The following is a 24034-nucleotide window of genomic DNA, read 5'->3' on the forward strand; positions in this document are numbered from 1 at the left end:
GCACCTAAATGCAAATTGAGAGATAACGGCCGGGATTCTCCGACCCCCAGCCGAGTCGGAGAATCCCCGGGGAGAGGTGCGAATCCCGCCCTGACGCCGGCTGCCCTATTCTCCGGCGCTCCCCCCCCCCCCCCGGCGTTTCTCCGGGCCCCGATGAGTGGTCATCCAGTTTTGGTCAGTCCCGCAGGCATGAATTACTCACCTCACACACGACGGGACCTGGCAGCTAGGTTTGTGGGTGCGGTACTCGGGGGGGGGGGGGGGGGGGGTGGCCCGGCCCGCGATCGGGGCCTACCAATCCGGCGGGCGGCCTTCTTTCCTCCATGCCAGCCCACGGGCAATATGGCAGAGCCCCACAGGGGCCCGGCATGGAGAAGAGAAGCCCCACGCAAGCGCGGAAATACACCGGCCGGTCGGTGCATGCGCAAGAACCCGCCGGCCGTTCTGCGCAAGCGAAATCGTGCCGGCCCTTTGGCGCCGGCTGGAGTGGTGCCAACCACTCCGCCGTCAACACACCCCGGAAATGAGGAACTCTCCAAATTTCCGGGGGATGGTGGACGCTGGAGCAGTTGGCAGCACTCCAACCCGCGCCAAAGGGCCGCCGCGAGTTCATGCATGCGCGGAACGACCGGTGTGGTCTCGCGCATGCACGTACTGGCCAACGTATTTGCTGGGGTTCTCTTCTCCGCGCTGGCCCCCGGGCAATATGGCGGAGCGTTACAGGAGCCCGGCGCAGAGGAAAGAAGGCCCCCACGGAAACAGCCTGCCTGCAGGATCGGTAGGCCCCGATCGTGGGCCAGGCCTACGTGGGGGCCTCCCCGGGGTCGGAAACCCCGCGTCCCCCCCCCAAAAGACCGCCCCAGCACACGCCGTGAGTGAGGTGAGTAATTTACGCCGGCGGGACTGGCCAAAACTGGACAGCCACTCGACCCATCGGAGCCCGGAGAATCGCCGGGGGGGGGGGGGGGGGCCGCTGTCAATGGCCCCCGACCGGCGTGGCGGAAATCCCTCCGCCGCCCGAGAATAGGGCAGCCGGCGACGGGGCGGGATTCGTGCCTCCCCCAGGGATTCTCCGACCCGGCGGGCGGTCGGAGAATCCCGGCCCCTAGCACTTTAATCAATTAACTTACTGAGGCTCACAATCTGGGCTCACATGTGCCCATTTGGGTGAGGTATTGAAGCCTATAAGAGAAATAAGAAATATAAATGGAAGGAAATTGTCGTGAGCTAGCTCTGCCTATCCAAACACCTGACTGACAGGAGGGTATCCCCTGGAAATCTGAGTCAAGTGATCATTCTGCTCAAATTGCAGCCTGCACAATTCTTTGTCCGTTACGTGAAGAAAATTGCACTGGTGACAAATTTTATAGAATCATAGAATTTACAGTGCCGAAGGAGGACATTTGGCCCATTGAGTTGCACCCAAGACCCCAGTATAACCCCCATTGCAGAAAGACACCTAAATATTTTCATTCACCCCAGATCCTAAGGATTTTGTTTTCTGGGGATAGGATGTTGCCACCCCATATGGGAGATTTCTGTATTGCGATCGTAGTACTTGTCCTATAGATACCGAGCAGCACGTGTGACGCCAAAGAGAATAATGGTGCATCAGTTAATTGTCATTTCGCTTTGCACAGCAGGATTCCCTGGGACAACGCACTAAAAATGTTGATGTGAGAACGTTAATTCTGAACCGACCAATCCAAGGAGGCGAAAGGGGTCGCATTGATTCCTTGGGTAGCATTGCCTGGATATCAGAGGCTAAGTTGCAGCATTTGCCGTTTCAGGTACAGTACCAAGACCCATATTAACAATGTCATCCTGAAGTGGGGCTTGTCAAGTTGTGGCTGGACACATCCCTGGAGAGTCCATCGCACGATCTCCCACCAGGCTTGGTGGCTTGACCAATCAAAGGGTTTAAACGCTAATGTGTGGAGACTGCAGGACAATTCTCGAGAGTGGGCAACACATCGTATTGTTGCTGTCGGACCTCACCTTGAGAATGTGTCTTAAGAACAACTGCTTTAATCAGTTTCTGCACTTTGACTGTTCAATCTCTGTTGGTCCGATTGCCTCAATAACCAAATGCAAGGACAGCTGTTTATTTAACTGGATATTCGTCCAATAAACAGCACCAAAATACACAGCAAGGAATGTTCGTTAATACAAGATCCACCTTTTTCATATGAGCATGTGAACAAACCGGAATAGTAAAGCACACAAATAAGTCCATGATCAACAGAAGGCTTATGGCACAGAAAGAGGCCATGTGGCCCATTGTGTGTGTCCAATTCCAATTCTCTTTCCCCCACCTAGTGGTGCTGTAAGGCAGACTTTCATCTGTTTCCATATCTAGTAATTGCCGGAACAGGTTGCTCATCTGGCGTCAGGGGCTTAAAACTTTATGGGCGTCTCACCACATCAAGCATAGCTGACCAGGAGTGTCTCTCACTCTTCCGCCAGCTATTGGCGTGTTGGAAGGATTTTTGCAGATTGACATTCAGCCTGTTTGGCTGCGTTATGAACTCACCTTCCTCAGCCATCAAGTCCTGGAGTGGGACTCGAACCGCGAGCTTCTGGCTCAGAGGCAGGGACGCTACGCCCTGCACAGCAAGACCCCAGCCAATAAACGAGCCAGCCATCCCACTTTCTGTTATCGCAGCATTTATAATAATGGATAAGAAATGCAGAGCTAGATTTTCGACCCCCGCCATGGCATGTTTTGCGGCTGTGGAGAGGGCTCGCCAATATCCAGAGGGGTCTTCCGGTCCCGCCCACGTCTATGGCTTTTTCCATGATTCACACAATCCACCACCGGGAAACCTGCGGCAGGATCCCGCCAGCGGGACAGGCCGGAAAAGTACAGTCGTGACTTTCGCTAAAATGTTTCCATGGTCCTTTCCAGCCCTACAAACCTCTGGGATCTTCTGCACTTTCCAATTCTGGACCCCCCCCCCCCCGTTCCCTGATTTCCCATGGTCCACCATTGGTGGCTGTGCCTTCAGCCACCTGGAGACAAGTCTTCAGAATTCCCTCCCCTCAATCTCTCCCTGCTTTAAGGCACTCCTTAAAACATTCCCCCTTGACCAAGGTTTCAATATCCCCTTGGGAAATTCTGTGTCAAATTTTTGTTTGATAATGTCCCTGTGAAGGGGCATGAGGCATTTGACTACGCTAAAGGCACTAAGTAACGGCACATTGCTATTGTTTGTTGAGGATTAGCACAATGTCCTTGTACCTCTGCGATCTTGGATTTACAGCCAGATACAGGTTTGTTGGCCAAAGGTCTTTATTTTCCCATTGACCGTTAATATCTTATCTCCGATGGGTTTGAACACTTCCAGCACAATCTGACCACAAGGCAGAAATGCTGATGTGTCATCATTAATTGGCACGAGGAGGGCAGCATGGTGGCGCAGTGTGTTAGCCCTGCTGCCTCACGGCGCCGAGGTCCCAGGTTCGATCCCGGCTCTGGGTCACTGTCCGTGTGGAGTTTGCACATTCTCACCGTGTTTGCGTGGGTTTCGCCCCCACAACCCAAAAGGTGTGCAGGCTAGGTGGATTGGCCACGCTAAATTGCCCCCTTAATTGGAAAAAAATGAATTGGATACGCTAAATTTATAAAAAAAGAAAACGTGAATTGGCACTAGGTTGTCAATATCCCGCCAAAGGTACGGGACATCAGTGGTATGAAATGGGAAAGTGCCACCCTCATACCATAGTGTCCCCCTCTGAAGCTGGGGCTTGGGTTGCCAACCCTCCAGGATTGGCCTGTAGTCTCCAGGAATTGAAGACCAATCTCCCAGGACACTGCTGTGTGCAACCCTGGAGAAAAATCATCGGGATGTTAATAAAAAGATTGTGTTCTATTCTTGTTAGTTTCTTTGAGTACTTCTCTTTACCAGATATAAAAATATTGAAAATGGGGCGAAAACTCTTCAGCTGACAGTCAAGCACCGTCCAATTGGGTGACGAGTCTCTGGCCGTGCTGGCCACTGATTGGGCCGCTGGGCAAGTCATGTGATGGAACCTCCAGGGATACATTTGATCACAGTTGGCAACCGAGGCTGTGGCAGAGAAGCTAACTTACGTTGCACCAACCTTAGAGCACTTGATGCCCGAAATGCAAATGTATTTTAAGTAAGAATACCTTTATTTAAAAAAAGCAAGGGAAAGGCAGGAAAATGGACTTGAGGAACAAGCCAGCACGGTCTGGTCAGTAGGCTGAATGGCCTACTTCTGTTTTTCATAGAATCCCTACAGCGCAGGGGGAGGCCATTCGGCCCATCGGGTCTGCACCGACCCTCTGAAAGTGCAGTCTACCCAGGTCCCTCCCCGCCCACTCCTGCAACCTAACCTGCACATCCCTGGACACGTAGCATGGCCAATCCACCTAATCTGCACATCTTTGGACATCTTTGTTTCCTAAATGAACCATTTGGTATGCACCTGTCTCCGCAGGACCAACATGATCGTCTTTTGATTCTCTTCTCAACAACCCTTCTCATTCTGTCTGAAGAAGACCAGGTCCTACATTATAAGGTAAATGTTGCTCACAGCAAGTATAATCATCTCTGTTTTGCTGTGTGTTGAATGCCTGTCATCAATTTTACTCAAAGAAAATACTTTGTGAACCATCGGAGACAAATTGATTTGTTTTTCTTCTTTCTGTGTGGGATCCCAAGTACTTTTAAAACTCTGGGGCTACTTCCCGAAGTAATTTCCTTCCTCCGCGAGCTTGAGGGCTTTCAAAACCCAAGCTGGTGGCAATTAGTTGCTGCTCCTTGAATTACCCCAGCTTCTCAAGATTTCTCACTTCACCTTGCTGACTCAAAGAAATGCAACAGGGTGGTCACAGAATAAGTTGCGTTTGAAAATGACAAGGTTGTAACATTGACAAGATACTGTACATATCGGAACAGTGCAGAGGAGTTTAAATATGCAGGCGTAGCTCAGTCTAATTTATTGTGTTTTATTCATGTTTGCTAACAGGGTGAGCTCCCACTTAACTCTATAACAATATTTGAAGAGGATGAATCTGACAATGATCCATATACATTCCTGATAGAAGGTGAGTGCAGAGCAAATAGGCCATCCAGTGACAACTTGCGTATAAATAGCATGCTTAAAGTAACTAAATATCCCAAGACATTTCACAGAGGTGTTAGCAAACCAAATTTGATACTTAGCCATGTAAGATAGCTCAAAAGACCAACCGCTTTCTCAAAAGGCAAGAGTTTAGGGAACACCTTTTATTTGGGGGGAGAGAGGTGGTGATGTACCATCAATGACTACGAGACGAATGGTGAACTATTGAGGCTTTATTGCGCTAGATGTTAAGCCTCCTGCAGCTGGAACCAGAATGGGGGCAGTGCAGGAAAGCGTACACTTTTATACAGGGCCTGCTGGGTGGAGCCAACAGGCCGGGATTTACGGTAATAACTGGAGTACAATGGCAGTGTACCGTAGTACCTGTAGTGCAAGAACAGTGATTTACCACAGGTGGAAAGGTTTGGAGAGGGGGGGGGGGGGGGGAAGGTTTGCAGAGGGGAGAGAGGGGGAAAGGTTTAGAGAGGGGAGAGAGGTGGAAAGGGTTATGGAAGGAATTCCGGAGCAAAGAATTGCGACCCCTAAAGGCACCACCAATGGTGGAGCAGGGAAATAGGGATTGGGGAAAACACTGATATCTCAGAGGATTGTGGGACTGGAGAATGTTACAGTAACAGGAAGTGGGCGAGGCCATGGTAGGATTTGAAAACTAGGCTGAGAGTTCAGCACAAAATAAATTCCAATGATTGATTTTGTAAATGCTGCAAATATCAAAACACCTGTCTTGTGCAAACATGAGGAGGCAGTGCAAGGGGGCAAGTGGTGGATGTGGGATGTCTGGGATTTGTGGGTGTGTGACTGTTGAAATTTGTGAGAAGGGAGAGACCAAAGATTGTTGCTGTAATAGGAGAGGATGGAGATTTGCTAACCTTGGTTTATGCCCCACCCATATATTCCCAAAGAGAAATATCCTGGTGTCAATGAGTAAATCTCTTGCCCGGTGATTCGTCCCCTACACTGTTGAGGTTTGTCTGGCTTTACAGATGGCAGCTACCATCCCTCCTCCTTTGGCCCATTAGATATCTAACAGTCGCAAGCTGAACACATCAATCAGCTAACAGCCTCTTCCCAGGCATTGCATATTCTCTAGATGACCATATGACGGGTAATTTGTCCATGTTCACTGTTTCTAATCCTTTACATTCCAGGTAAAATGATAAACCAAATCATGGTGACCTCCAAGAATAGAACAGCTCACCAAAACATAATACGTCACCTGGATTCCGCAGGGGTCACAGTTCAAAAAGCTTCCCAGGTCAACAAAGGGCGTGATTGCAAACACTCTCCAGAATGCAGAGATCAGGTAGATACAATTCACAAATAACTGCAAAATCCAACAGTAGGAAAGACTGCAAAACATCAAGGGCAGTTTTATGAAAAGAAAATCCGAGGCTTTCTTCCATCGTGTTGTGAAATTGTGTTCCTGCACTTTGCATTTGCTCCCCTTTAGGTAAATCACATCAGAATGTATTAATTATTTTCCTTGTGATTTTCCTCCACTATTGTCAGAGGATGTTGAGGGATCTGGATGAAATTGTTTCCTCCATACTTATGACAGAAGCATTAGCCCCTTTATACGAACGGGTCAACCCTTCAGCTAAATGGCAAACAAATAAACATGCAGTGATCAACTGTCTGCCACTTTCCCCAATCTGCCGCTTCATTTCCATTGCCAGGAGATAGAAGCTGCTCATTATCATGAAAAAGGAGAATTGAAAAAAAGTATACATACATGGGCAGCATGGTGGCACAGTGGTTAGCACCACTGCCTCACAGTGCCAAGGTCCCAGGTTCGATCCCGGCTCTGGGTCACTGTCCGTGTGGAGTTTGCACATTCCCCCCGTGTTTGCGTGGGTTTCGCCCCCACAACCCAAAGATGTGCAGGGTAGGTGGATTGGCCGCGCTAAATTGCCCCTTAATTGGAAAAAATGAATTGGGTACTCTAAATGATTGATGCACGGGGTTAAGGGGAGTAGGCCTGCATGGAGTGTTCTTTCGGAGGATCAGTGTAGACTTGATGGGCTGAATGGCCTCCTTCTGCACTGGAGGGATTCTATGGATTACATTCCAATCAATTCAAGGTATTTTAATTCAATTTAGCATTGAATTCCATCCCTCCATTGTGAGATTCAATTGATTGGATAATTCAATCTTTTCTGCGCACAGAATTGACTTTGAATGATAAGGAGTAGACTGTATATGTTATGTGAGATAGTAGTGTTACGTACCGATGAAAATCGCTTTTTGTCACAAGTAGGTTTCAAATGAAGTTACTGTGAAAAGCCCCTAGTTGCCACATTCCGGTGCCTGTTCGGGGAGGCTGGTACGGGAATTGAACCGTGCTGCTGGTCTGCTTTCAAAGCCAGCGATTTAGCCCTGTGCTAAACAGCCCCAGGGGCAGGACATTAGTGGTCCTCCCAAAGGCATGTGCCTGTGATCCAACCCGAACCATTGACAAAATCGGTTTCATTTCTGTTTCTTGGCGATTAAAACAGTCATTAACTCTAGCTTTCAGAGAAACACAAACCTTCACTGGAACCACACAGCAGCCCGACAGTGTACGGTATATTCACATTCCCCCAGAAACCAGTCGAAATGATTTCTGTGTCTGAAGATCTGCCCACGCCGGTTACTGAGAATGCACTGGGTCCACTCACCTCTCCCGACTATGCTGAGCCTTATACACCTCCCCCACGAACATTCTTAGCACCAGCTGAACCTATAAAACATAATTCAGTAAGTGATGTTTTATTGGCTAAAATATTGTGAGATTATTCTACAATTCTGTCGGCGCACCACCGAGAGTATTTTTTTGTTAAATTAAGGAGATTGTCAATTAGAAAGGAGAGTGAGATTTGCAGTTGTGCGACATACATCATCTCGCTCGGACGCAAACTAAAAATGTTTTGTATGCAATTAATTGCTTTGAAGTTTATGGACTGTTAAAGTGTAAACAGGCTGGCAGCCATTTTGCATTACAGTAGCAAGATCTGTGAACAACACTGAAATCAATGGCCCGTTATTCACTTTAGATGGTTCTTTTTGAAGGAGGAATGTTAATTAAGATAGTGGGACATTTCTCTGCCCTTCCAAAACATTTTCTTTTAAAATCTTTATTGTCACAAGTAGGACTAACACTGCAATGAAGTTACTGTGGAAAGCCTCTGGTCGCCACACTCCGGCGTCTGTTCGGGTACACGGGGAGAATTCAGAATATCCAAATTACCTAACAGCACGTCTTTTGGGACTTGTGGGAGGAAACTGGTGCACCCGGCGGAAACCGACGCAGACACAATGAGAACGTGCAGACTCCGCACAGACAGTGACCCAAGGCGGGAATCGAACCTGAAACCCTGGAGCTGTGAAGCAACTGTGCTAACCACTGTGCTACCATGCATGTCATTGACAGGTAGAAACAGACCATATTTCAACATCTCACCCTGGGGAAATGGACGGCATGGTAGCACAGTGGTTAACACTGCTGCCTCACAGCCCCATGGATCATGGTTCGAATCCGGCCTTGGGTCACTGACTGTGTGGAGTTTGCATGTTCTACCTGTCTGCGTGGGTTTACTCCGGGTGCTCCGGTTTCCTCCCACCGTCCATAGATATGCAGGTCAAGTGGATTGGCCACGATAACATTGCCCCTCACTGTCTGTGATGTGCCGGTTCGGCGGGGTTACGGGGATAGGGCGGGGAAATGGGCCTGGGTAATGTGTTCTTTCAGAGCGTCGGTGCATATTCCTTCTGCACTGTCATGATTCTATGATTAGAAAGTGACGTACTCCACCGATGTGGGCATTAAAAAGTGGGTTGTGACTCAAAAAGTTGACATCAGGTTGGAAAAACAATGCCTCTCATGTTTAAGAGATAAGGACATTAGGGAATTTTAAAGGACAACTGATTGCTGGGTTGCAAGAGTTCTGGTGCTGTTGGGAAGAGTTTGACCTGTTAATCAAAGGTTCCCCTTTGACCCCTGACCTGTCTGAGGTGTGCCTGCTCCAGTCTGACATATGTTAAAATGAGATATATTTGGATGAAGACTCTCACATTCCATTTATTGAATGATCAGTGACATTAACTGTGACAGAAGAGGATGTAATGTCGAGCGTAATATTTGTACTGTTGGATGCTGAAGACTGAGTTACATGAATGACCGGTATCTGTTTCAGTCTGCATACAAGCACAATTCTTCACCCTTGCCAATCCGTGGAAGCAGTATGAGATTCTCAGATCGCAGAGCCCTTACCCTGTCCCAGCCTCCACCTCTACCTTCAGAAAGTTGCTGGTCACCAGCTTATGCGAAACCCTTTACAGCACGGAGAATGCTGCCGGCGCATCCTGGGAACGGATCTTCTCGCAAAGATGTAAGTGCGGGTATAAATCTTGTGTAGAAATGTTTCATTTTTATGGTATACCAGGAATGACATCGAGTCAATGGCTCAGAAACAGGGTATTTGGGCTGACTGATCTCGACTGACATTAATGCTCGATATAGAACATCGAACAGTACAGGCCCTTCGGCCCACTATGTTGTGCCGACCATTTATCCTAATCTAAGATCAACCTAACCTACACCTCTTCAATTTACTGCTGTCCATGTGCCTGTCCAAGAGTCGCTTAAATGTCCCTAATGACTCTGACTCCACCACCTCTGCTGGCAGCGCATTCCACACACCCACCACTCTGTGTAAAGAACCAACCTCTGACATCTCCCCTATACCTTCCTCCAATCACCTTAAAATGATGTCCCCTCGTGACAGCCATTTCCACCCTGGGAAAGGTCTCTGGCTATCCACTCTATCCATGCCTCTCATCACCTTGTACACCTCTATCAAGTCACCTCTCTGCCTTCTTCGCTCCAGTGAGAAAAGCCCTAGCTCCCTCAACCTTTCTTGATAAGACATGCCCTCCAGTCCAGGCAGCATCCTGGTAAATCTCCTCTGCACCCTCTCCAAAGCACCCACATCCTTCTTATAATGAGGCGACCAGAACTGGACACAATATTCCAAGTGTGGTCTAACTAGGGTTTTATAAAGCTGCAACAAAACCTCACGGCTCTTAAACTCAATCCCCTTGTTAATGAAAGCCATCACACCATATGCCTTCTGAACAACTCTATCAACCTGGGTGGCAACTTTGAGGGATCTATGTACGTGGACCCCAAGATCCCCCTGTTCCTCCACACTTCCAAGAATCCTGCCTTTAACCCTGTATTCAGCATTCAAATTCGACCTTCCAAAATGAATCACTTCACATTTATGAAGGTTGAACTCCGTCTGCCACTTCTCAGCCCAGCTCTGCATCCTGTCAATGTCCTGTTGTAACCTGCAACAGCCCTCGACACTATCTACAACTCCACCAACCTTTGTGTCATCGGCAAACTTACTAACCCACCCTTCCACTTCCTCATCCAAGTCATTTATAAAAACCACAAAGATATGAGCTTGTTTAATTCAGGAAAGGTTATTTTAAACAATTGAATTCTCTTTGTTACTATGTTTTGAGTTTGGCTTTTGAGCACCTTGAGCTGAGTTGCATCGTACTGAAATATTGTCACTGCGTCGGTCAGATGAGTTGCCACAAATATTTATTTCACTTATTTCAGATGGTAAACAGTGAAGATTCATCTAAAAAACACCCACCGAGAAGCATTAGGGCATCAGGATCCAACATCTCCAGATTATCTCCTGTCTCAATGCAGCCTTGCAGCACCACAAACAACTATTGTTCACCTCTTGATGAAAATTTGAACAACCTCCTATCTCCAACGTATGCCGTGCCTTATGTTCCGTTTAAGTTACGACCAGCCCCTCCTGCAAAACCTCTGTGGCTTAGAGAGGTAAGCAATACTTTGCCACACCAAGAACAGAAATGGGTCAAAAATATAATGCTTGGCACTTGACGACTGGGATCAAGGAGACAGCTGACACCTTGAGTGTGTTATTAAATATATTAATATTAGAAAAGTGCCAGAGTATTGAAACCAGCTCTGCTGTAATAATATACATTGGAAATGCATTGTACAATATTAGCAACAAACATGTTAATTTGCTCTTATTAAATTCCTCTGTTAATTTGAGCTAAGTGGTTTAAAACCTTTTCTTAAAATAGCACATCTGTGAATGTGTGAGCATATTTATTACTTATTTATTCCACCAGGCATAGACGATGTTAGTTCAGTTGGCAGCGCTCATACTGTTGTGTCAGGGGTTTGCGGGTTCAAGTCCTACTCCTGTGCATATAATCCAGGCTGACAGGTCAGTGAATCCCCGAGAGAGGCCAGGACACAGGCTCAGCTGTGATGTTCACTACAGTTGAACAGCCCGCAGGCCACCCCTCTCTCAGTAAAGGGGTTGAGTTAGTGTCCGAGGAACCAGATGCATCAGCCTCTTCGGAAAGAGCACGAGGGGGAATTGCAAAAACCAAAGCTAGCAACAGAATCCCGACAGGGCAATGTTTACATATGAATTGATGCCAAAGATTTGGGGGTGCGGAAATCAACGGAATTATCACACTTTGCTATGGCGCCAACTGACCATGTTGCATGATTGGGAGATAGAGAAAATACCGTGTGCGGCATGGCAGCACAGTGGTTAGCACTGTTGCTTCACAGCGCCAGGATCCCAGGTTCGATTCCCGGCTTGGGTCACTGTCTGTGTGGAGTCTGCACGTTCTCCCCGTGTCTGCGTGGGTTTCCTCCGGGTGCTCCGGTTTCCACCCACAAAGTCCCGAAAGACGGGCTTGTGAGGTGAATTGGACATTCTGAATTCTCCCTCAGTGAACCCGAACAGGTGCCGGAGTGTGGCGACCGGGGGATTTTCACAATAATATCATTACTGTGTCAATGTAAGCCTACTTCTGACAATAATAAATATTATTATTATTCAAAAAGCAGAACATTCTTTACCAGAAACGAATCAGATTTTTATGCTAGACACCGGCTGTATTAAGTGATTTTCTTTTTTAATAAACTCAGTTCCAGTTATGGCACAGTTTACAAAATCCTTATAAGATATGGAGGATAAATAATTTAATTGCCTTTTAGTCCATGTCCAGACCCAATTCTTCATCATTACCACTCAGAGGGGGGTATCGGAATGTACCACTCCATGAGACCCTTGCCTTGCCACAGTCACCAGCCAAATCCAATTGTGGCTTTGGAAAGGATCTCAACACATTCACGGCCCGCCACCGCGATGTCCCGTTGTCGCCGCTATACGCTCAGCCTTTCGCAGTTGCCAGGAAGCAGTTAGCCCCGCCTACCGTCAGTCTCTCTGCTGCAGGCGTGAGTACAATTAAAATACGCATATAAATATATTCATTGTATTAAAAACAGGCAGTGCTGGAAAATGTTCCATAGGTCAGGTGGCATCTGTGGGAGAGAGAAACAGAGTTTACAGTCTGATAAAACATTAACTCTGTTTCCCCCCCATGGATGCTGCCTGACCTGCTGAGCATTTCCTGCTTTTATTTCAAACTTCCAGTGTCTTGATGTCACGTTTATTGTGGTTTATTTTAACTGTTTGCTGTGCTCCCTGGCGACGGACCGAGATCAGCAGCAACCTGTACACGTTTTGACAGGGAATCTGGTCTCGGGTCGATTATTGTACTTCTTGCTCATTCCCATCTCCATCATCTCTCCCATCACCTCGAATGGGCCCAACATCCTTGTGCACTGTTGCCAATTCTGGTCGGGTGTATTCCTGGAGGTTTCGTCACATAATATTCCATCTCCAACCAAATAGCCTTTTTCCGCTAAGCTCCGAATTTTTTATAATGATTACATAAACGTGTTCTGAAGAGGATGCACAATTTAAAGAACCCTGACCCCACGGTAAATTCTGGAGCCTCTTGAGTCGGTTCTGGAGGGTTGGCAACTTTGCCCTCGTGATGCCACAGAGAAGTGGCCATCAAAATGGAGGCCAATCCTTCGCTCCTGTGATACCGGACGCTGACACAGACACATGCATATACACGCACACATACACAGAAACATGTGTGCGCACACACATACAAATGCAGAAATACATGTGTGCACACGCAGACAAACATGCACACGCACACATATGCAGACAACCACGCATGCTTACACACGCACACACGCAGACAAGCGCGCACACTCACCTTGCAGCCAGAGAGATCCGTTGACACAGAACACAAATATTTGCTGCCTGGTTTAGCTGAATGCCACACTGATGATCTAATGATTACTAAATCTCTCGCTGCTCCACTGAAGTGTCAGCGCAAATGAAGTGTTTGTGACCTTGAGTGGGTTGAAGCCTCCTCACTCCAAGATGCGATCGAGGCTGAAATTCCTGTGCAGCAGCGAGGGAATGCTCAATTACTGAAAGTGTTGCCTCCTCGATGAGGCTTTAAGCTGAGGGGCCACCTGCACGTTCAGGTGGGCATAAAGCCCATGAAACTGTGATGAACAGGGAGCTCCCCTGGTGCCCTGGCCAACATCACCCAGTCTGTGGAAGGACCAAAATAGATTGGCTGACCATTTATCTCATTGCTGAGTACAGGTACTAGCTGAGTGCCAATTGAAAGCTGTGTTTGCTTAACCAGTGACCACAGTTCAAGTGGATTCCGCTTGCAAAGTGCCAACATAGGAGAATTCCGGCCAATGTCTATTTACAATCAAATAATTTAAGGGCAGCTCGGTGGCCCTGCTGCCTCACGGCGCCGAGGTCCCGGGTTCGAATCCCAGCCCCGGGTCACTGTCTGTGTGGAGTTTGCACATTCTCCCCGTGTCTGCGTGGGTTTCGCCCCCGCAACCCAAAGATGTGCAGGGTAGGTGGATTGGCCACGCTAAATTGCCCCTTAATTGGGGAAAAAAAAAAGAATTGGGTACTCTAAATTTATTTTGAAACTAATTAAACTTCAGATGGATGCTGCTGTTTTCTTTCCACTTGCACGCACGCTGCGTACGCAACGTGCTCGTGTTACAACGTGCTCGTAATCCACACGATAAAAGCAAATTACTGCGGATGCTGGAATCTGATTTTTTAAAAACTGGACAATCTGACAGCAGCTGTGGAGAGAGAAGGGAGTTAAGGTTTCGAGTCTGGGTGACTCTATGTCAAAGATGGAGATACTGGAAATAGGGTCAGTTTTGTACTGTTGTGGAGTGATGGGGACAAAGATGTTGTGCCAGAAAGACAAAGGGAATGTAAATAGCTAAGAAGGGTGCTGATAATGGCACCGAGATCAGAATGTGTTAATGGCTGAACAAAGGTCAGCAGTGTGCACGAAAGATTAAATGAAACTGGGTGAAAAGGAATGCTTTGAGACGGGGTGAGTCGGGGGCTGATGGAGCGAGATAATGAGTGTGTGCATCCAGAAACCTGAGTTATAAACCCACCACAACTAAATTCAGTCTGTTAAAAAATGGTCACTTTGAGATGACTGGATTGCCATTAGAAAAAACCAAATAGCCCGTTAATGCCGTTTAGGAAAGAAAATATGCTGTCCTTTCCTGGCCTGGCCTACGTGTGACTCCAGACCAAAGCAATGTGGTTGACTCTTACATGCCCTCCGAAATGGCCTAGCGAGCCACTCATAGAATTCCTACAGTGCAGAAAGAAGCCATTCGGCCCATCGTGTCTGCAATAGCCCATGCACTGATAGAGCACCCTACATTGGGCCATAAGACATAAGAGCAGAATTAGGCCACTCGGCCCATCGTGTCTGCTCCGCCATTCAATCATGGCTGATATGTTTCTCATCCCCATTCTCCTGCCTTCTCCCCATAACCCCTGATCCCCTTATTAATCAAGAACCTATCTGTAAGATAGATCTAATCCTCACTCCTAGCCCCGTAACCCCATCTAATCTTTTTGGGGCAATTTCCCCCACAAAGTCACCCAATTCACCTAACACATCCTTGGACCATGGGAGGAAACCGGAGCACCCGGAGGAAACCCACGCAGACACGAGGAGAATGTGCAAAGTCCACACAGACAGTCACCCGAGGCCGGAATCGAACCTGGGACCCTGGCGCTGTGAGGCAGCAGTGCAGACCAGTGTGCCACCATGCCGCCTCAGCTGGGCAATTAGGGATGGGCCTTGCCAGCAGCGTCCACATGCTGTGGATGAATATAAAGAATGCAAACATTCCAGTCCCAGCCCCGAAAAGAGGTCAGTAATAACTGAACACCTTTGGCCAAAGGACAACAGGAAGTGGTTTAATTATGTGCAAACATTGCAAAGTGTTGTTGACGCAGCACAAGTACAAACTATCGTAGTGTCATGCTACAATTAGCAGGTGCTTCAGTGTAACAGTTAAGTCTCTCAGAGGGAAAAGACATTACAAACAATGTGTCACCAAACTATTAACCTGATGATGCATTTGTGCATAAGCCTTTGAGTAACAATTAGAAAATAGGCTCTGGTGTGGACGTGGGGAACTTGCAAAGTTTGGAACAAGTTTCGAATAGGAATTCAAATGCAATTCCATTTGGTTTGATGATAATCCCCTCCGCCTAACCATTCTGAGTTTCCCCCACAAACTCACCCAGTTCCTTGCCAAATTGGACCCATTCAAAACTCAATCCAGCAGAAAGACAGTAACCACACCTGGAGAGGTTATGGAGTGAAAGAAAGAACTTGCCTTTGTATAGCGCCTGACCCCTCACCCCCCCCCCAAAAAAAAAAAGCTTCACAGCCAATGAATAATACCATTCAAATGTAGCCACTGTTCATTGCAGGAAACATGGCAGACATTTGCACACAGCAAAATCCCACCAACAGCAATGGGCAGATAATCTGGAAGTGATTATTGGCGTGGGCCTCAGAAAATGGCAGCCTCATTCAGTCTGTGCTACTCTTCTGAGGTTGGCGCTGAGGTTCATTGTTGAGGCAGTGCAGAAGAATTCTGCACCTAATCTTTCTCTGGGAGGACAGTCTGAAATTGAGTATTTCATTCCCTAGGGTTGACCTGCTCTGGGAAAAAAATTATGAATTGTGAAAAAAAATCGTTAAAAGCCAAATGAAAATCTTTATGTCTGTTTTTTTCAGCTTGCAAGCAAACAAAATGGTTCATTAGCAAGAGACCAATGGAGTAACATGCGCATGTTGGAACAGGAACGGTTACCCCGTTCGTCTCTGCCATCAAGTTCTCGGTCAGGCAGCAGCTCCTGCTCGTACCAGGATGAAAACCACTTGACAAACCTTCTGTCTCCACCATACGCTGAACCATATCTTCCTCAGTCAATGTTCCTCGCTGACCATTTCTGGATTCCAGAAGTAAGTTTTGTACTGGAGCGTACAAAGTACTAATGTAATCACTGGAACAAGAGTTTTATAAATTATGATGTGGAGATGCCGGCGTTGGACTGGGGTGAGCACAGTAAGAAGTCTTACAACACCAGGTTAAAGTCCAACAGGTTTGTTTCGAATCACTAGCTTTCGGAGTACTGCTCCTTCCTCAGGTGAAGAAGCACTGCTCCATTCACCTGAGGAAGGAGCAGTGCTCCGAAAGCTAGTGATTTGAAACAAACCTGTTGGACTTTAACCTGGTGTTGTAAGACTTCTTTATAAATTATAGAATCCCTACAGTGCCAAAGAAGGCAATTCGGCATATCGTGTCTGCACCGACCCTCTGAAAGAGCACTCCACCCACGCCCACCACCCCGCCCTATCCCCAAACTGCACATCTTTGGACTGTGGGAGGCATCCGGAGGAAACCCACGCAGACACTGGCAAACGTCAGACAGTGACCCAAGGCCGGAATTGAGCCCGGGTCCCTGCCGCTGTGAGGCAGCAGTGCTAACCACTGTGCCACCCTCACCGAACCAGGGGACCATTTCAAACAAATGTCCCTTAACCGCAAAAGAAAAGTCGTGTAGTGCTTTGAAATGGTGGAATTCTCGGAGGGCCAGGAGGCTGGGTGGATTTTATGTACAAGTGGATTTTGCTTGTCCCCCATGTTGGTTAAGTGAGGTTGTTCTATGCCGAGGAATCCTGACTAAATTGGGCAGCGAAAAAGTCAGCTGGACTCTGTACCCATCATAGAAAGTTCAGAGAAAAAAATACCCTTTCTGAAACTAGACTGGCACTAAGTCATACTGTTTGCTTGGGGGTTGGTTTAGTTCAGTGGACTAGACAATTGGTTCGTGATGCAGAGCGAGGCCAGCAGCGCGGGTTCAATCCCCGTACCAGCTGAGGTTATTCATGAAGGCCTCACCTGAGGTGTGGTGACCCTCAGGTTAAATCACCACCAGTCAGCTCACCCCCTCAAAGGAGAATACAGCCTATGGTCACCTGGGGATTGTTTGTTTCACAATGTGCCGTGGCCGATATGTGTGAATATAAGACAGCATTTACTAACACCTCACACTTTTTATTTCTATCTTTTATAATATTGTTTACGCTCATCAATGGCAAAATAAAGTGGGTGACTGTGCAAAATAATGGTTTTCTGCCCAGATATTGCCTCTGTCTGGGAAAGTCCATCAAGCTATTCCATCAATTATTGTTCCTTCCCAAATCTTTGTGACTTGTGATCAAATTTATACCCATTATTATTCATCCTTAAAGAAGCAATGCGGGGAACATAGGAACAGAAGTGAGAGAATCATGCGGGTGGTGGGGTCCCGCACCCATTGGAAGAGTGGGCCAGCAGTAGATGCACTTAGAAGAAGCTGGCCCCGCCGTAGTGTGCTCCAGGTGGGCTAAACAAGCAGGAAGTGGGACTTCCACCCCTCAGTGACAGGATGTCCCGCCATCAATAATTTGGCCCTTAGCTCAAGCAGTGCTAGCAGAGCCAGAACAGAGTTGTGGGCACTGCTGGGACTGTGGGTAGGCCCAAGAGGGAGAGCCACGGTGTTCGGAGTGAGGTAAGCCCTGAGCTTTTCAGACAGGAAGGGATCTGGCAACCGAGAAAGGGAGGGGTTCATGGGTGGGGTGGGAGGGGAACAAAATGAGTGGGTTTTGGAGGCCAGGTGGGGAGTACCAAGGGGGGTGTATCAGCTTGCCGGGGTGTCCCTGATACATACAGGGCACCCCTGTGAAAGATGTCACCTCCTTCTGGCATGCCTTTTAAGCCGTTTGCCCATGGCAACATGCTTGTGTCAGTGTATTATCCAGGTCAATTGGCTTGGTAACAAGCACAATAGACCCTTAATTAATTATTTAACAATGGCAGGCCGGCTGTTCGTTTCTGGCTTAAAGTACCTTTGTTTTCAACCCGTGAAGTGTTGCTGTTCTGAACTGTCCTTCCTCTTTTGCAGGAAGGATCGCCGAGAGGAAGTACTGATTTTTCTGTCCACTGCTTAAAAGGTACACACAAGCCATTTAAAAAAAAAAAAAAGAATAGTTTCGCCCCAAGGGGGTGGCAGCCGCTCCAATAGGATGGAGGTATTCAGGTGGTTAGGTGCTCTGCCTATGTCTTATAGGCCAGGCTGGGAGATGGCAGTAATGTCACTAGTAATCAAGAGGCCCAGGCTGATGCTCTGGGGACATGAGTTAAAGTCCCACCACGGCAACTGGTGGAATTTAAATTCAATTAATGTGAAATTGGAAGCTCGTCCCAGTAACGACGACCGTTCCAATTATTATCAATTGTTGTAAGAACTGATCTGGCTCACTTGACGCCCCTCTAGGGAAGGACATCTGCCATCTTTATCCGCCTGGCCTACATGATCCACGGCAATCTGGTTGACTCTTAACTGGCCCCTCCCGCAATGGCCTAGGGAGCCATCCAGGGCGACAAATGGCAGCAATGCCTACATCCCAGGGACGATTAACAAACTGGAGCTGCACTGGCCAAGAGGATTTCTGCATGATCGGGGTCAACGCAGCCAGCCAAAAGATCATTCGCCCGAAAGCCTCTGTTAACGCAGAAGTTCTTGAGACTGATTAAACACATGGGAGGAAGTGAGGGATAATGAGATCGGGGGGGGCCTACATTCAGCATGGGCAGCAATAACCCAAGAACCATCTACTGAAAAATTTGAATCCAGCGCTCAGTGGCAGCGAAGACCAGCTATCTGCGGGGAGTCCGTCCCTTATATTTTAAATGAAGAAAAAACAAGTTTGACCATAACCTCATCTATGTGGCAGTTTCGCCGCACTAATTTAGCTGTTTATGTAAACTCCTCATGGAATCATAGAATTCCTACAGTGCAGAAGGAGGCCATTTGGCCCATCGAGTCTGCACCCACTTTCCGAAAGGGCGCTGCACCCAGATCCACTCACCCGCCCACACTGCGCTGTCCCTGTAATCATCTCTGGACATGAAGAGGAGGCTCGTGCTAACCACCTTGCCGCCCTCCTGTGAGGGATAGTTTGACACAGTCGGGCTAGAAGAATTGATGTGAATTGGCAGGGCATTTCATGATAAAATATCTTCCTGATTCAAGACAATCCAACGGAACGGCGTTAAGTTGTCTTTTGCCATTGCTGCTGTGGCTTATCGATACACACAAAAAAAAGGCCCATTCAATTACGTTTTGGGGAATTTATAGTTGAAGGTAGATCAAACAATTTAGTGAATGATGTTGGCACAATGGCTGTGTTGTGTAGAGCAGGGTGACAGCACATTCCAGCTGTGGTTTCCTCATCCTGAAGATGTGGCATGACTCACGGGTCAGATAGTAGACTGTATAGAAACAGACAGGAATGGCGACCTTAACTCTAAAGCATAAAACAACTGCCCCGCGCACAGGAAAATCAACTCAGATCATTTGTAATTCGTACTTGTCCGTGTCCTCCTGTTCTGACCCCTCCCCCGCACCCCTTCTTGACAGTTTAGCCCGCATCCACTTCTCACAACTCGAGTCAGATTCCCGCTCTGGAATGTGCCATTTTTAAAAATTTGTTCTCGGGATGTGAGCATTACTGCTGAGGCTAACATTTATTGCCCATCCCTAATTGCCCTTGGGACGATGGTGGTGAGCCACCTTCTTGAACCATGACACCCACCGTACCTTTTCCTGTCACAGTTTGGTACAAATGAGCGTCTCGCTAGGCTACTGCAGATGGGGACAGTTAAGAGTCAACCATATTGTGGTAGATCTGGAGTCACATGTAGGCCAGACCAGGTAAGGATGGCAAATTTCCTTTCCTAAAGAATATTCCCAAATAATATTACTGAACCAGGTGGGGTTGCATGATAGTCAGGTAGATTTATGATCATTATTAACTGTACTAACCACAGTTGCTTCACAGCTCCAGGGTCCCAGGTTCGATTCCCGGCTTGGGTCACTGTCTCTGCGAAGTCTGCACGTTCTCCCCGTGTGCACGTGGGTTTCCTCCGGGTGCTCCGGTTTCCTCCCACAGTCCAAAGATGTGCAGGTTTCACCCCACATCTTTGGGTTGTGGGGGTGAAACCCACGCAGACATGGGGAGAATGTGGAAAGAGCACCCTACTTAAGCCCACACCTCCAGCCTATCTCCATAACCCAGTAACCTCACCTAACCTTACTGGACACTAAGGGCAATTTAGCATGGCCAATCCACCTAACCTGCACATCTTTGGACTGTGGGAGGAATCCGGAGCACCCGGAGGAAACCCACGCAGACATGGGGAAAACATGCAAACAGGCCACCTATAAAGTTTTATTCCACATTGCCATCAATGTGCGTACAATGCAAATTGTTGATACCAACAACATCTTGGGGCGGAATTTTCCGAAAAAAATGGCGGTTGCCATTTTTGGCGCGGAAATCAGTGTGATTCCCGCCAACCCCGGGGGCGTGATCCGGACTGTAAAATGGTGCTCTAAATTTATTTTTAAAAACACGCTGAGTTTTGTTACAATAAATTCAAATTTGTGCAAATCAGGTCTGCACCCTTCTTGGACGTGAACCCGATTGCATCCTTGGAGAGGTTCGCGATCGGAACTCTCACTGGTGCAGATCCCAGTTGTGGCCTCTGTGCAAGATTTAGGAGCCATGACGGGATTTGCACCCACGGCTGACAGGCCTGCTAAATCCTGCCCTTGGCGTCCGGTTTCGAAGTTCTCCAGAACATAGAGAGCAGTGCCACAAAGAGCCCTTGCTGAACATGCATTCCTGCAGAACTGCAACAGGATGAACCAAGATGTAAAGCAGTGCAGCTTTCTTTGGTCTTCGAGAGCCAAGCGTTCAGGAGCCGCAATTAGCCACAGGTTGGACAACCTTAGTTTAGCTATTCCACTGCTGAGCTGAAACATATTGCAGTTCTCCCAAAGCAAAGCACTGGAGACGTTGAAAACCTGAAATCAATTAGGAAAATACTGAAAAAACCCCAAAGAAACAGCGATAAACGTTTCAGATCGATGACCTTCCATCGGAACTGGAAATAGTTATGGGTGGAAAAGGTTTAAAGCAAGTTAAAAGACACGAGGAGGATGGGAAGAGGAAAAAACAAAAGGGAAGGGCTGAGATTGGGAGAAAAGCAGGAGGGAAGGCAGATCACGTTCCCGATTCTGCCATTCACACCTCCTCTAGACACATGAGGTACATCTTCCTGTCCTGCCTGTCACGGGAATCATCGAGGACAGGACGGACTATTTTGCGGACTATTCAAAGATCGTTGACCTTGGGCGGGAATTTCCAATCTCCGGGAAGGCGTGACTGGAAAATCCCTCCCATCTTTTGTTTCTTTACCTTCCCCATTACGACTCACTTTGGTTTTGCATCATCAACCCTTTTGTCATTTAATTTCTCCTACCTAAATTAAGAGCAACAGGTTAGATAAGACTTGATAGTGCAATTTACTGAGAACATTTCAGTTAGTGATTGATACCAATTTCTGCTCGTTACAAGGAAGAACGCAAAAATTGACGCAATTATATTAGAATATACGTGGTTAAAATTGAAACATTTTGATGTTAGTGCTTCAAACTTGGGATAAAAAACACTCAGCATGTTTTTCTTTCCTTTTTCCAGATGACTCCTCTGAATATTATGCAATTATACAACTTTTAGACAGCTATCGAGAAGGTGACTTGTTCTCTATATTATCATATAGCTAATATGTCTATCTTGAAAGTCCCTTTTAGTCATGTTGTCAAAGGTTTAATTGACCAAAAGGCTCATGTTTAACCCTCAACCAGTTGGTCGCCTCAATTGGGTCCATGCTCCAGTGTTGGAAATGGATTCCGAGCCCCAGGTTTATGAAGGGAAAATCTATTCAGCGTTCCCCAATCCCGATTCCAGTTCAGGGGTAAATATTAGGAATGATTCCGTAATCACTGTGTGGAGATGTGCTTGATGGAGCATGGGGCAGAGAATTGGGGCAATAATGCCATCGGCCTATTTCCAACTTGTACTACTATGGATTACGGTTCCCCGGCTGGGCTCTGCGTTCGAGGGTAGGGTAGGTGAGAGGCGGGAATAATGAACGCACCTCTCTCGGATGATGGCTTGATAAGGCTAACCTATGATTCCCAGCATGTCAAATAGCCTGCCCATTCTCGCTGCCTATGCTGAGGCACAAAGTGTTGCTTCTTGATTAGGGTGAAGCTGAACCTCAGAAGGAACTACGCGATGAGAAGAGATTATGTGGAGAACATTCCCTGATATTCTATAGGAAATGGGCAAGACATTAGGCAAAAGTCCAACATTAGATGCGGTTCCGCGATTGGCGAACATTTGCTAAACAATCCTGATTGTGTGGCTGTGTGGGTTTCCTCCGGGTGTACCGGTTTCCACCCACAATTCCCGAAAGACGTGCTGTTAGGAGAATTGGACATTGTGAATTTTCCCTCTGTGTACCCGAACAGGCGCCGGAATGTGGCGACGAGGGATTTTCACAGTAACTTCACTGCAGTGCTAATGTAAGCCTGCTTCTGACGCTAATAAAGACTATTATTATTTTCAGTTGGACACAGTGTGGCTCACTTATGCATGTTCGAAGCCACATATTCACACACAGGGCCCTGTACTTGGTGGACAGAAGGAGCCTGTCCATGCATCACACCTTTTTCAACTAAGCAAAAGCTCGGGAGACAGCCATTCCCCAGTTCATTCCCCACTGCAATGTCTTGACCAGAATCAGGGAGACAGCCATTCCCTGGTTCATTCCCCACAGCAATGCCTTGACCAGAATCAACCCGTGTGGTTTGAATTTGAACAGTCACTTGGCATTTAACTGTTCCCTGCTGCATTCTCCATGGCCATGCCTCTGTATATCAGAGTCCACTTGACAACCAATCAGCACTGTCTTCTCATGCAGTATAAATTGTTGATCCATTTACTGGCAGTAATCCTTCGGTCTGTCCCGGCGAGAACCTTAGGAATCATGTCTCTATTTTTTAGCGATACTCAAATCCTCATTGCACAAGCTAGGGCTGTATTCTTTGGAATTAAGAAAGTTAAGAGATGATTTGGTCAAAGTTTTAAAGATCTTGATGGAAATGGATAGAATAGGTCAAGAAACTATTTCTACTGGTTGGGGACTCCAGGATTAGGGAGCAGAATCTAAAAAATCAGCCAGACATTCCCCGAGTGTGACATTAGGAAATAGCTCTACACACAAAGGTGCTGGACGTTTGGAACTCCCTTCCGCAAATGGAAGGCGTTACTGTGTCACGTGTGGATTTTAAATCTGAAATTAATAGTTTTAAGTCATCTAAAGGCGTTAAGCAAAATGGAGCAACGGTGACAGATTAAATCACAGTTACGCGGGCAGTACGGTTGCGCAGGTCAGCCCTGTTGCCTCACGGCGCCGGGGTCCCAGGTTCAATCCCGGCTCTGGGTCACTGTCCGTGTGGAGTTTGCACATTCTCCCCGTGTCTGCGTGGGTTTCGCCCCCACAACCCAAAAAGATGTGCAGGGTAGGTGGATTGGCCACACTAAATCACCCCTTAATTGGAAAAAATGAATTGGGTACTCTAAATTTATTTATTTTTAATTAAAAAAAATCACAGTTACGCCATGATTTCCCTGACTGGTGGAATAGTTGAGCGGCTAAAATGATGTCCTATGTTAC

At 47.3% G+C, this 24034-nt stretch overlaps 1 protein-coding gene across 4 annotated transcripts in view; it reads left to right on the top strand.

The window, feature by feature from the left end:
• The window catches only part of plekhn1 (pleckstrin homology domain containing, family N member 1), a 46971-nt gene that overhangs the window by 19839 nt on the left and 3098 nt on the right, over positions 1–24034 (top strand). Inside the window, exons 7-17 of one of the 4 annotated variants that reach the window (XM_072477966.1) lie at positions 1641–1790; positions 4465–4545; positions 4996–5074; positions 6261–6415; positions 7621–7848; positions 9285–9479; positions 10721–10954; positions 12161–12400; positions 16135–16362; positions 18348–18396; positions 21991–22044. In XM_072477966.1, coding sequence (XP_072334067.1) covers positions 1641–1790; positions 4465–4545; positions 4996–5074; positions 6261–6415; positions 7621–7848; positions 9285–9479; positions 10721–10954; positions 12161–12400; positions 16135–16362; positions 18348–18396; positions 21991–22044 — 1693 coding nt within the window. The remainder of the gene's footprint in view (positions 1–1640; positions 1791–4464; positions 4546–4995; positions 5075–6260; positions 6416–7620; positions 7849–9284; positions 9480–10720; positions 10955–12160; positions 12401–16134; positions 16363–18347; positions 18397–21990; positions 22045–24034) is intronic. The other 3 variants (XM_072477967.1, XM_072477969.1, XM_072477968.1) reach the window with 3 other exon arrangements.

The sequence above is a fragment of the Scyliorhinus torazame genome, chromosome 16 (genome assembly GCF_047496885.1).
Source record: "Scyliorhinus torazame isolate Kashiwa2021f chromosome 16, sScyTor2.1, whole genome shotgun sequence".
Lineage (NCBI taxonomy): Eukaryota > Metazoa > Chordata > Chondrichthyes > Carcharhiniformes > Scyliorhinidae > Scyliorhinus > Scyliorhinus torazame.